The sequence below is a fragment of the Trachypithecus francoisi genome, unplaced genomic scaffold (assembly GCF_009764315.1).
Source record: "Trachypithecus francoisi isolate TF-2019V2 unplaced genomic scaffold, Tfra_2.0 Lachesis_group3, whole genome shotgun sequence".
In the NCBI taxonomy this organism is placed as follows: Eukaryota; Metazoa; Chordata; class Mammalia; order Primates; family Cercopithecidae; genus Trachypithecus; species Trachypithecus francoisi.
Window position 1 is genome coordinate 104,222,985 of NW_022681468.1, and position 13,902 is coordinate 104,236,886.

The window sequence follows — 13,902 nt, forward strand, 5'->3', positions numbered from 1 at the left end:
GCAGTCCTCCCACCTCAGCTCCTAAGCAGCAGAGATCACAGGTGCATGCCACTATGCCTGGCTAATTTTTAAATGTTTTGTAGAGATGAGGTCTTGCTATGTTGCCCAGGCTGGTCTTGAACTCTTAGGCTTACAATGTGCTGAGATTACAGTCATAAGCCACTGTGCCTGACCTTTATTTAAAAAAATAAATAAATATTATAAGTATTATGAAACAAAGAATTCTCCAAAAAGATAAAACATGATTTCTTAAAAAGAAATGGTTTAATTTCATTTTTATCTGGGAAAAAAACCACAAATACGAGTTTAAAATGAAATGACAAACACATTGACATGTCAAGTGTCATTTTTTATGGTATTATGCTTATTCGAAGTGTGAAGATACAGAACCTCTTCATAAATTTCTGGCATCAAAGATTCCCACTGCAGATAAAAACAGGTTGGTTATAAAATGTCAGTTCATTAAATATTCCATTTTTGTTCTTTGTTTTTATAAGGAATATTTTGTAGAAACAGTATAAAATAGGATAGACATTTGGAATTCAATTATAAAATTTTAGAAAAAAGTGTTAAGTCCTAATTTTTCTTTGCAAACCAAGAAGAGTCTAATTTTCCCTTGGGGAGTTACCTGTGAAGTTCATTAGGCAGCTAGGGCTATTTCAGAGCCCTGGGTTCTATAGAGTAGAAGCAGCCTTCTTTAGTGCTTAGAAAAAAGACCCCAGCTTTTTCCAATTAGCCTCAATCAGAAAAGTTTAACATACATGAATATTCCTATAGTGCAGTAAAAATGTCATTTTATATTAATTTGCATTATGAAAATAAGTCTGTATACCAAGTAATGCATAATGAATATGAATCATGTAAATTTGGTCATGGTATTTGAAGTTGGCCTTTGGTTTTGAATTCACAGAAAATACTGAGCTTTTAATAAAATAAATAAAGCATTTTAATTGATATTAATAATCAAGTTCAAATTTTCTTTTAATTTTTCATTTGCTACTCAATTTTAAAAGAGAAGTCACTCTCAGTAGTGTTCCAAAGTGAGTGATTGCACCTTCTATGATGTGAAAAAGTTGCTAAAGATCCTATTGCCATTAGCTGTTCTTAAGTGCTGAACTGAGAAATTGTTTGCAATAGACATGCTCTGTCACTGGCAGGAAATCCATTAATACCCTTTGCAGGGGCACTCCAGGCCTTGTGTTTTATCAGAAAGCTGATGCAAACCACGGTCTTCATGTGCCTTTCTGAAGAGCTCCTGCAGCAGGCCCAGGCTATAGTGGCCAAGTCTCACTTGACAGTAATGGCATCGGATGGTGGCTGCAGGTTACTGATGTCCCCGTGGGCTTTCACAGGCTATGCAGACCAGGGAGCTGTCCTGCCTAATACTGAAAGGACCAAGGAACTCTGGCTGCCCTCAGGAATTCCAAATGACCAAAGGAACAAAGCTTCAGGGCTCTGGGTGGTGTCTCCCGCTATTCAGGAGGTGGTCGGAGGCTTCGCAGCTTCATTTCGTCCAGTCCTTTCCAGTATTTAAAGTTGTTGTCAAGATGCTGCATTAAATCAGGCAGGTCTACAAAGGCTGGAGAGAAAGATGGGAATGTGATATCCTTTCACAGCCTCTGTTTACATTTTAGGCTTTCTACTAAGAGCATTTTAAAGAGTGACAGATGGGAGCAGACATCTATCTGCGTGAGGCTAAACAGACCCGGGCAAACACACCCAGCAGCTTCAACGAGCCGAGCCGTGGCTGACTGAAGTTGGCTGACCCTATTCTCAATGCCAGCACCTCCTCTATGACCACCTGCTGAGCTGGTAACTAAAACAGAAGGTGGCTAATCTGCTTAATTACCATTAAACCAGCACCTTTGGGCCTGGGTGTCAGAAAGCAACATGTCGTGTGCCCCCCACCTGATGGCCTGGCCCTTGTGTGCTCGCTCTCCCTTCACGCATGCTTCACATACACCAGCATCTCCTTCCACCTGCACCACAGGAAGAACGTGCAGCCTGGGGATACACACGTCTGGTCTCAGTCCCAGAGGCAGTGAACTGCAGAGCATGCAGTTCCCCCAAAGCCGCAGCTGTCTCCACTGCTTCAGTCCTTCTCCCCAGCCGCCTACCCCTGTTCTATGGCCTTCTTGAGACATGAGTTTATTTCCTGACTGGATCTGGACATTTATCAGCCCTGTAGCCCTTCCTCCAAGGTGCAGCCCTCAGGACAAAGATGACCATGGAATATCAGTTCTCTATTTTTTTGATAGACTCCTGTGCCCCACCTGAAGTTAGAGGAGGGTGACATGCATCAGTCAGAGACAGACCAGTCCTTCTGGTCTTTTGTTGAGTGAGGCTGGAAGAAGCAGGGGATACTGGAGGGCAAAGGGCTGCTGTAGAAACACCATGGGTTTTGGAGCCAGCACAATTGGTTTTGAACCCTAGCTGCTCTACTGCAAGCTGTGGGGCCCCAAATTCAATCCTGTCATCTATAAAACAAGCATAAAGATGCCTATGCCTGTGGGGAGTGTTAAGAAAGAACACCCAGCCCTCAGGGGCCCTCGGTGATGGTTCACTTCTCTCTAGTTCTTGAAAGCCCAGGCCCCAAATCATATTCTAAATGAGTCAAATGCACTCCTTCATAGTGGTTCCCTATTATTTAGAGGAAAATATGCTATTTTAAGGAAGATTTCTTACCATCCCAAGCATCAAACATGTCTGTGATGAAGTAATCAATGAAAGAGATTTGGGATTTGGGGATGCTGCAGGTATTTCTGTCAAAAACTGGCATCACCACAGGTAAGTCCTGCTGCTTCTCTTCATCAGTCTGCAAAGCAGAAAACGCCATGATCAGGAGATCCCAGCACCTGGTTCCACTCCACCTAGGGGCAGCCTCTCCCCCACGGAGAGCTTCTCCTGGCAGCCTAAGGTGGCTTGTCACAGTGAGAAGCCAATCGCCACCTCACCCAGCCAAACCACGTCTCATAATAGATACCAAGTTGTTCTCAGAATGAGGACTACTCCATGTCAGCGGGGTCTGAGGACACCCCAACTCAAGCCAAACTTTAAACATCTGGAAGCCTCCTTGCAGAAGCTCCTCAGGTAAGATCCCAAACATTTTGTGTAGTCAGCCACTGCTCTGTTGTTCCTACTGACCTAAAGAAACTGAGGCAAAATTAACATACAGAGTTTATTTGGGCCAAGGCTGAGGCCAGCTGCTCAGGAAACACTGGAAGTGTTCTGGAATATGCCCAAAGACCTAAAAAAACAAAACAAAAAAACCACACACACAGACCAGGAACTATAGGAAATGACAGGTGAACACCACAGTGAGAATATCAGCAAAGAAAGAAATTATGAAAAGTAACCTAACAGGTCAGGCACGGTGGCTCACACCTGTAATCCTAGCATTTTGGGAAGCTGAGGTGGGATCACCTGAGGTCAAGAGTTTGAGACCAGCCTGACCAGCATGGTGAAACCTCGTCTCAGCTGGGCATGGTGGTGGGCACCTGTAATCCCAGCTACTTGGGAGGCTGAGGCAGGAGAATCACTTAAACCCAAGAGGCGGAGGTTGCAGTGAGCCAAGATGGCACCACTGCATTCCAGCTTGGGTGACAGAGCAAAAACTCCATCTCAAATTCGAAGGTTGAAAAATACAAAAAAAACAAACTTCACTACGGGTTCAGCATCAGATTTGGGCAGACAGAAGAAAGAAAAAAGAACGAAGAAAGTGAATAAAACCTAATGAACTGATGGGAAACCATCAAATGGACCAATACACATCTTATGAGTCCAGCAAAAAGAAGAGGAGGAGAAAAGGACAGAGATTATTTGAACCCAGAAGTTCAAGACCAGCTTGGGCAATATAGTAAGACCCCATATTTGAAAAAATCTTGGCCAAAAATTGCCATACTTTGGGAAAGATATGAATCTACAAATCCAAGAAACTAAATAAACTCCAAGTAGGATAAACCCACAGAGATCAATCTGAGACACACTATAACCAAACAGTCAAAAGACAGAGGATCTCGAAACCAGTAAAAGAAAAGAGACTCATCATATATAGGAAATAATAAGATGATCTGCTCATTTCTCAGCAGAAACCTTGAAGGCCAGAAGGCAGTGAAATTGTATATATAAGTGCTAAAAGACAAAAAACTGTCAACTGAAAATTCTGATTCTGGCAAACTGTCCTTCAAAAAAGAGGGAGGAATTAAGACATTCCTAGATAAACATAAGCCAAGGGAATTCATTACCATTAGACCTGACCTACAAAAAATGCTAAAGGAAATCCTTTAGGTTGAAATAAAAGGAAGCTAGACTGTAAACTTGATATAAAGATCTCTGATAATGGTAAATACATGGGAAAATATAAAAAGCAGCATTATTACAATTTTGGTTTGTAACTTTACTTTTAAAAACGCATACAAAATAATTTTAAATGTTAATGGGCATATAATGTATAAAGATATTATCTGTGACATTTATAAAACGGAGTGGGGTGGTAGAGCTATATAGGAGTTCGTGTATGCAATTAACGTTAAGTTGATATCAATTTAAAACTAATTGTTGTTAACTTTAGGTTGTCCTAGGCAATCTCTGTGGTATCCACAATGAAACTATCTATAGAAAAAGGGAATCAAAATGTGCCATTACAAAATATCAAATAAGCACAACAGGAGGCAGTAATGGAGGAAGAGGGACAAAAAAACTGTAAGACATATAGAAAACTAACAAAGTAGCAAAAGTCTTTCCCTATCAGAAATTATTTTAAATGTAAATAGATTCAACTCAAAAGCCACAGACTGGCAGAATGGATAAGAACACACGATCCAATTACATTCTATCTACAAGAGAATCACTTTAGCTCTCAACACATACATAAGTTGAAAATGAAAGGATGGAAAAAGATATCTCATGAAAATAATACCCAAAAGAGAGCTGGGGTGAGTATCCTAAGAGACAAACTTTATGTCAAAAACTGTTACAGGCCAAGCGCGGTGGCTCAGGCCTGTATGTAATCCCAGCACATTCGGAGGCTGAGGCAAGCAGATCACCTGAGGTCAGGAGTTCAAGACCAGCCTGACCAACATGAAACCCTGCCTCTATTAAAAATACAAAAATTAGCTAGGCATGGTGGTACGTGCCTGTAATCCCAGCTACTCAGGAGGCTGGGGCAGGAGAATTGCTTGAACTTGGGAGGCAGAGGTTGCAGTCAGCCAAGATTGTGCCACTGCACTCCAGCCTGGAAGGACATTAATAAAAGGGTCAATTCATCAGGAAGATATAACGATTATAAGCATAAGCACCAAATACCAGAGTTCCAAAATATATGAAGCAAACATTTATGGAACTGAAGGAAGAAACAGATACTTCTAAAATAATGCTTGGAGACTTCAATACTACACTTTTATAATGAACAGAACAATGAGACAATAGAGTTTGAACAATGATCTAGGCCAAGTGGACCTAACAGAATGTATAGAACATCCACCCAACAACAGTAGAATATACTTTTCTCAAGTGCAAATGGAACATTCTCCAGGATATAACATATGATAGGCCACAAACAGTATATATTTTAAAAGGTAAAGTCATACAAAGTGCCTTTTCTAGTAACAGTGAAATGAAACCAAAACTCAATAATGGAAGAAAAACCGGGAAACTCACAAGTATATGGAAATTAAATAGCATATGCTTTGATATGGTTTGGATGTCTGTCCCCTTCAAATCACATGTTGAAAAATAATCCCCAGTGCTGGAGGTGGGGTCTGGTGGGATGTATTTGGGTCATGAGGGCAGATCCTTCATGAATGGCTTAGTGCCCTCCCCATGGTAATGAGAGATCTTGCTCTGAGTTTACAGGTAATCTGTTTAAGAGTGTGGCAATTCCCCCTGCTCTCTTACCATGTGATATATCTGCTTCCCCCTTTGCTATGATCATAAGCTTCCTAAGGCCGTCACCAGAAGCTAAGCAGATATTAGTTCCATGCTTGTACAGCCTGCAGAACCATGAGCCAAAATAAACTTCTCTTTATAAATTACCAAGCCTGAGGTATTCCTTTATAGCAATGCAAGTGGACTAATATACTCTTAACCAAGGGATCAAAGAAGAAATCATAAGGGAAATTAGAAAATACTTGGAGACAAATGAAAATGAAGCACACTATGCCAAAAGTTATTAGATGCAGCAAAAACAGTGATAAGGGGGAAATTAACAGCTGTAAATGTCTACAAGATTTTAAATCAACAACCTAACTTAACATGTTATGGAACTATAGAAAGAATAAACTAAACCTAAAGCTAGCAAAAGGAAGAGAATAATAAAGAACAGAGGTACACAGAAAACAGAAAAACCAATACAGAAAAATCAACAAAACCAAAAGATAATTTTTTGGAAAGATCAACAAGACTGACAAATCTTTGGCTAGATGGACTAAGAAAAAAAGACAAGACCCAGATTACTAAAATCAGAATGAAAGTGGGAACATGACTCCAGGTTTCACAGAAATAAAAAGGATTGTAAGAGAGTACCATGAACAATTGTATGCCAACATAATGAATAAATTCCTGGAAATATGCAACCTACCAGGACTGAATCATAAACAGAATCTGAATAGACCAATGACTAGCAAGGAGATTGAATCAGTAATCAAAAACCTCCCCAAAAAGGATGGTTTCACTGGTTAAATTCTACCAAACATTTTGAGAGGAATTAATATCAATCCTTCTTAAACTCTTCCAGAAAAATTGAAAAGGAAGGAAGTACTTCCTAACTCATTCCATGAGGCCAGCTTATCCTAATAACAAAGCCAGACAAAGACACTACAAGAAAATTGCAGACCAATATCCCCTGTAAATACTGATGCAGAAATCCTTAATAAAATACTAGCAATCCAAACTCAGCAGCATATTAAAGGATTATACACAATGACTATGTGGAATTTACTCCTGAAATGCAAGATTGGTTCTGCACATGAAGATCAATCAGTGTGATATACCACATGAAGAGAATGAAGGGAAGAAAACGCAGATCTAAAACACTATATTTTACCATAAAAAAGGAAGAAAAAAGGAACTGCTGAACTGCTTCCCAAAGTGGCTGTAGCATTCTATGCATCTATCACAGATGCATGCATTCCAGTTGCATCTTCAACATTTAGTGTTGTCAGCCTTTCCCATTTTTAGCCATCCCATTGGGTGTATAGTGGTATTTCACTGTGGTTTTAATTTGAATTTCCCAGATGACTAATGATGTTCAGCACTTTTTCATATGCTTATTGGTCTTTCATAATAACTTCTTTGGAGCAGTGTCTGGACAAATACTTGCCCATAATAAACTGGGTGGTTTATCTTTTATTACTGAGTTACAGTTCTTTATATGGATACAGTCCTTTCAAATATAATTCTTTATATATCTGTGGATACAGTCCTTTCTAATATAATTTGTAAATATTTTCCTCCAGTATGGCTTGCCTGCACATTTTCTTAGGTGTGTTTGAATGAGCAAACTTTGTAAATTTTGAAGAAGTCTAATTTATCAAATTTTCTTTTTATGGTTGTTGCTCTTTTTATTAAGACACAGTCTTGCTCTGTCACCCAGGTTGGAGTGCAGTGTACAATCATGACTCACTGCAGCCTCAACCTCCTAGGCTCAAGCAATCCTCCTGCAGCTGGGACCACAGGCATGTGCCACTACCACACACCACCACCACAGGCAACTAATTAAAAAAAATTTTTTTTCTAGAGATGAGGTCTCATTGTCTTGCCGAGGCTGAGTCTCAAACTCCTGGACTCAAGTAATCCTCCCACCTTGGCCTCCCAAAGTGCTGAGATTACATGTATAAGCCACTGCACCTGGCTGGCTGGTGCTTTCTGCATCTAAGAAATCTTTGTCCACTTTCGTCACTGTGGATATTCTGGTATGTTTCTCTCTCAAAGCTTTATGGTTTTAGCTATTGTATGTAGGTCTATGAATTTCTCTATGGTATGAGATAGGAGCTGTGGTTCTTTTTTTTTTTTTATTGCATAGGACTATCCAATTATCCTAATACCACTTGCTGAAAAAATTTCACATTAGCCACTGATCATATAAATGTGATCAGTTTCTTGGATTTCTATTCTGTCCCATGGTTGTACTTGTTATCATCATGCCAGCACCACACTGTCTTGATTATTTTAAGTTTTGAAGCCAAACAGGGCATACCTTCCAACTTTTTATTTTTTAAGTTTGCTTTGCTTATTCAAGGTCCTTCTCATTTTCATATTTAATTTAGAAACAGTCTGTCGATTTCTACAGAAAAAAAAGTCTGCTGAGATTTTGATTGGGATTGCATTGAACTGAAAAAACCAACTTGGGTAGAAGTGAATGTAGGCACTGAGCCTTCCAGTATGTGAACATGATACGTCTCACTGTTTATTCAAGTGTTCATTAAATTTTTCAGCAATGTTTTATGGTTTTCACTGTAAAGTTCTGGTCATTATTTATTAAATTTTTTTCCTTTTTTTTTTGAGACGAAGTCTCGCTCTGTCGCCCAGGCTGGAGTGCAGTGGCCGGATCTCAGCTCACTGCAAGCTCCGCCTCCCGGGTTCACGTCTCCCGAGTAGCTGGGACTACAGGCGCCCGCTACGTCGCCCGGCTAGTTTTTTGTATTTTTTTAGTAGAGACGGGGTTTCACCGTGTTAGCCAGGATGGTCTCGATCTCCTGACCTCGTGATCCGCCCGTCTCGGCCTCCCAAAGTGCTGGGATTATAGGCTTGAGCCACCGCGCCCAGCCTAAATTTTTTCCTAATTTTAATTTTTTAATTTTATTTTCTACTGTAAATGGGACTGGGCTTTTGGTTTCATTTTCCAATTGCTGGTTGCTAGTACATAAAATACAACTCACTTTTGTATACTGAGCTGTGTCCAATGACATTGGTAAGTCAAATCCACTTATTAGTGCTAATAATTGTTTGTATATTCCTTAGAATTTTCTACATAAAATCATGTCACCTGCAAACAGAAGCAAATGTATGTCTTACTTTTTTTTTCTTTAAACCTCTTTCTCCTTTGTCTATTGCAATGATGAGGACCACCAATACAATGCTGAACAAAAGAGGTAAGAATGGGCACCCTTACCTTGTTTCCAATCTTAAGAATGTATTCAGTATCTCAGGCCATTAAATATAATGTTAGCTGTATGTTTTGAGACAGGGTCTCACTTTGTTGCCCAGGTTGGAGTGCAGTGACATGATCATGGCTCGCTGCAGCCTCAACTTCCTGGGCTTCAAGCGATCCTCCTGCCTCAGCCTCCCAAGTAGCTTGGGACTACAGGAGTGCATCACTATGCCTAGCTAACTTTTAATTTTTTTGTAGAGACAAGGTCTCACCATGTTGCCCAGGCTGCTCTTAAGACTCCTGGGCTCAAGTGATCTTCCCACCTTGTCCTCCCAAAGCTAACAGCACTTTAAAGATGTTCCAGTGTCTTCTGGCCTTCATAGTTTTTGATGGGAAGTCAGAGGTTCTAAGAATCACTGTTTTCTTATAAGTAATGTATCGCTTTTCCTCTGGGTGATTTCAAGATTTATCTTCACCTTGTTAGCTGCTTGACTATGACACATCTGACGTGGTTCAGGTTCACTGGGCTTCTTGAATCTGTATGCATATGCCCTCCACCAGATCTGGAAAAATCTTGGCCAGTATATTTCCTAATATTTTTTTTCCTGCCCTAAGAGAGATTTTTTTCTACTCAGAAAGAATATGAAGACCAGATGACTCCTTTAAAGTACTTTCAGGAAAAAAATCATCAACCCAGGATGCTATATCTAACAAAAATATCCTGCAAGAATAAAGGGAAAATGGCCGGGCGCGGTGGCTCAAGCCTGTAATCCCAGCACTTTGGGAGGCCGAGACGGGCGGATCACGAGGTCAGGAGATCGAGACCATCCTGGCTAACACGGTGAAACCCCGTCTCTACTAAAAATACAAAAAAGCTAGCTGGGCGAGGTGGCGGGCGCCTGTAGTCCCAGCTACTCGGGAGGCTGAGGCAGGAGAATGGCGTAAACCCAGGAGGTGGAGCTTGCAGTGAGCTGAGATCCGGCCACTGCACTCCAGTCTGGGCGACAGAGCGAGACTCCGCCTCAAAAAAAAAAAAAAAAAAAAAAAAAAAAGAATAAAGGGAAAATAAGAATATTCTTAGAGAAGAAACAAAAATTGTTACCAATAAACATGCAATACAAGGACAGAATTTTGTTTAGAACCCTATTTCCTAGTGTTAAGTCCATTATCTTGTATGAATTTATGGGTTTTAACTCTCTCTCTCTCTCTAGAAACTTAAAAGAGGCAGCATCTCACCTGCGAAAAATATTCTTCTGAAATGCGTGCAGCCCACTCGATGCAGTACTGCAGGGGTCGGCAGGGATTGGACACATCAGCACATTTAATCAGCATTCGTTTGATTAGAGTCCGGTTCTCTGGAGTCCTAAGCATAGTGTTTATCATTTCCTGATTTTTATCAGTTTCCTGAAACATGAGTGGAATTCAAAGCAATCAAAATGGGTCCCTTGGTGCCAAGCCCTCTCTTACTGGTCTGTCCCACTGTAAGCACAAAAAGAGCACTAGTCAGGATAAGGATCTCATGAAACAGTGCCAAGGATATTCGAGCATTGAGCTTGGCCTCTCATTTTACACAGGAGAAAACCAAGGCTCAGTGATATTCCAACAGGACCTAGAAGTGGAGGGTAGCACTAAGGGTTGGTATATCTGCTGTTCTCCTTCTCTTTCTTCTCTTCCTCTCACTAAATCTTTCTCACTGCTGCCTTTTTTTCTCTTCCTCTCTCTCTCTCCCCCATGGTAAGAACTCAAAGTCTTTTATTTTATTGAAAAAGAGAATGAGCTGAAAAAAATAAATTTCTCTGCCCTCACAACAAATGGGCTCTTGTAGCCCAACAGGCTCCCTACTTCTCAACCCAGTCCTGTGACAGGGCAGATTCCCAAGATCACACCTAACATTTTTGATGTATAAATGACTTAGCAGTCATTCTCTGTTGATCTGCACTCACAAGAAGATCTAATGGTAAGCATGAAAAGTATTATTGATTACATTTTACAAATGAGGACACTGAGACTCAGGGAGGTGAAGTGACTTGTCCAAAACAACCAGCTGAGCCAGGATAAGAACTTAAGGTCTGCCTTTAGTCCCAGGCTGCCTTCCACTCACAGTACCATGTGCTGTCTGCATCACAAGGATCCCCACTGGATATGGATCAATTTATGATGTAATAGAACCACTATCTGTAGGCTCTCTGAAGAGAATTCAGGTTACAGGGTATTGGGGCAGAGAGCAATGAAAAAGACCAGAGGCAAGCAGGTCTCCTCAGTCTGATTCCGTGCCCACCAAGCAACCTTCCAAAGGAGTTAGTCATATGATTTCAATATGCAACAGCAGTAGCCTAAGAAGGCCTGATGGTCCCAGCTCAGAGGGAACAGATCTGCCATCAAGACGGGCAGGTGGCATCCTGACTCTAGGCTTCCCACGCTTCCTGGAGAGTGCCAAAATGACTACTACACCAGTGACACTTCAGTAGCTCTTGTCGCTCCAGGTTTCTACTGTGACCAGCTCTGTGCTGACCCTTCTTTCTTCAGATCCATTAATACCTGCAGTGTGACTATAGTTTCGTACTGCCAGCCTGGAAACTATTTTCTTTTATCTTCCTTTCTCCTGCTCTGACCCACTGGATATTGATTTTCAGTCTCTCAGAAGTAACCCCCCGTACTGACAACAGAGATGAGAACTATAATGTTAAGTGGAGCAGAGAACTCAGCTAAGTCTAGGGGCTGTCCAGACTAGACTGAGGAAACCAAGTCTGTGAGGTGTGTGGTTTCCTTCTGTGGCATGAAGTCAGCCAGGAGTGGTGGCCAGGTGACAGCCCTATCCAGAATGACAGGGCAGGAGCCAACAAAAGAGGCTGGTATAGGCACCTCTGTGTTAAAAGTCTTTGGAAAGACAGTGAAGTCAGAGGCAGGCTGACAAACGGAGAGAACAGGAAAGGGTGAGGAAACAGAGTTCTCAACATCAGGTTAAAACAAAGTAAGTGTCATGGGATAATATGCTAGAAAGCCAGGGGGTAGACAAAGGCTATGGCCAAACAAATGAGTTGCAGAAGTAAAATGGAGTTAGAAGTCAAGGAATCGTGACCCTAGCCTGCGAGGATAAGTCATCCCTGTGTGTGGCAAATATCTCAGGATGGTGATAGGAGCTGGGGAGGAGGGTGGTACAGAAGACTGTGAGTTGCTGCCAACATGTTCAGTAAATGTGGGCCTCAGAGGAAGAAGGTTCATGAAGAACATACTCTTTAAGTTGCTGATGACATAATCTAGTCACCAGTTCTTAAGTGCCTACCATGCTCATCAGTACTATGCCTTGAGACTTATTATCCCCATTCTACAGATAAGCAAATGATGGGAGTTTGGGCCTCAGCTGGAGTCTCCTGACTGGTGAGAGAGTTAATGTTATCCTTGCCCAGCAATTGTTGTGGACTCCATGCCTCAAATGTAGAAACAGGGGCAACAATAATGTCACCCTTGCGACACAAATACAGTGTCCTTCTCAATCCACACACTCCTCTAAGTGAGGACCAAGAGAGGATAGCTGCTGCTACCATGATATGTGCCCACTGGGAGTGGCTGGAAAGAGATATCAAGGGCTCCAACTGATCACAGAATGGCAAAGAAGGGAGGGGGATATTAGTGAGAAAGGGTGCGGGAATAGCTTACCTGTCTAAAGTTAGCTTATCTAAAATCTGACCTTCCTTTCGAGTTTTCCCGTCTCGTTGGATGTGCTAATTTTTTTCCTGCCAAGTTTTTGCACTTTAAATAATTTTTTAACCAATAAAAACTAAATTCAGTGAGCCCACTGTGACGGTTAATACTCAGTGTCAACTTGATTGGATTGAAGAATACAAAGTATTGGTCCTGGGTATGTCTGTGAGAGTGTTGTCAAAAGAGATTAACATTTGAGTGGGTGGGCTGGGGAAGGCAGACCCACCCTTAATTGGGTGGGCACCATCTAATCAGCTGCCAGCAAATATAAAGCAGGCAGAAAAACATGAAAAGGAGAGACCAGCCTAGCCTCCCAGCCTACATTTCTCCCATGCTGGATGCTCTCTGCTCTCGAACATCAGACTCCAAGTTCTTCAGTTCTGGGACTCTGACTGGCTCTCCTTGCTCCTCAGCTTGAAGACAGCCTATTGTGGGACCTTGTGATCATGTAAGTTATTACTTAATAAACTCCCCTTTGTGTATGTGTGTATATATCCTATTAGTTATGTCCCTCTAAGAGAACCCTAATATACTCACTGAGGGAACCCTTCTGTGGCTGATATCATGGCCCATGTGTCTCCATAACCCAACAGTACTAGGGCCCCAAACACAGGTTCTCTTTGCAGTAAGTTTCCCTTACCCCATTTTCTTCTAGCGTTGCCAAGGGTTTGTTGATGCTGTTGACAAATTTGTTGACATGCTCAAAGTGCTTTGTCATTTCCGTGGCTAAGACCATGTCGATAATCCCCTGGCGCAGTGTCCGATAGTCATTCCTGTTTTCGATGACAAATTAGAGGCTGCTACAGATTACTGATCCAGACCAGCCAGGTACTCCTGAAAACAATCTGTTATTCAGATAATGTGTCCTCTGCAGCTATAAATCTAATGCCGCTGAAAGTCATAAGGCACATTTTAAAAAGATGTGGAAGTTACGGGTTAGTGCCTAGATCGTTAGCAAGGAGAACCCAAACAGAAGTTAAAACCAAAAGCTATAGGCAAAACTTTATAGTTGCAGTGTTTATCTTGTCAATGTAGAGATCTGTGGTTAGAAAAAATATACCCCACATGGAGGTACCTTGAGACCCAACAATTTTAGTGCCCATAGAATATGA

The 13,902-nt window shown here is 41.4% G+C and overlaps 1 protein-coding gene across 5 annotated transcripts in view; it reads right to left on the bottom strand.

Moving 5' to 3' along the window:
• Positions 1–245: 245 nt before the first annotated feature.
• PDE8A (phosphodiesterase 8A) overlaps positions 246–13,902 on the bottom strand; it is a 161,106-nt gene continuing 147,449 nt past the window's right edge. For 4 of the 5 annotated variants that reach the window (XM_033190914.1, XM_033190915.1, XM_033190916.1 and 1 more), the window contains 4 exons: positions 13,431–13,563; positions 10,325–10,492; positions 2,686–2,815; positions 246–1,579 (listed from right to left, as the gene is read on the bottom strand). In XM_033190914.1, coding sequence (XP_033046805.1) covers positions 1,473–1,579; positions 2,686–2,815; positions 10,325–10,492; positions 13,431–13,563 — 538 coding nt within the window. In that variant the 3' untranslated portion in view covers positions 246–1,472. Of the gene's footprint in view, positions 1,580–2,685; positions 2,816–10,324; positions 10,568–13,430; positions 13,564–13,902 lie in introns of those variants that run through there. The other variant, XM_033190918.1, reaches the window with a different exon arrangement.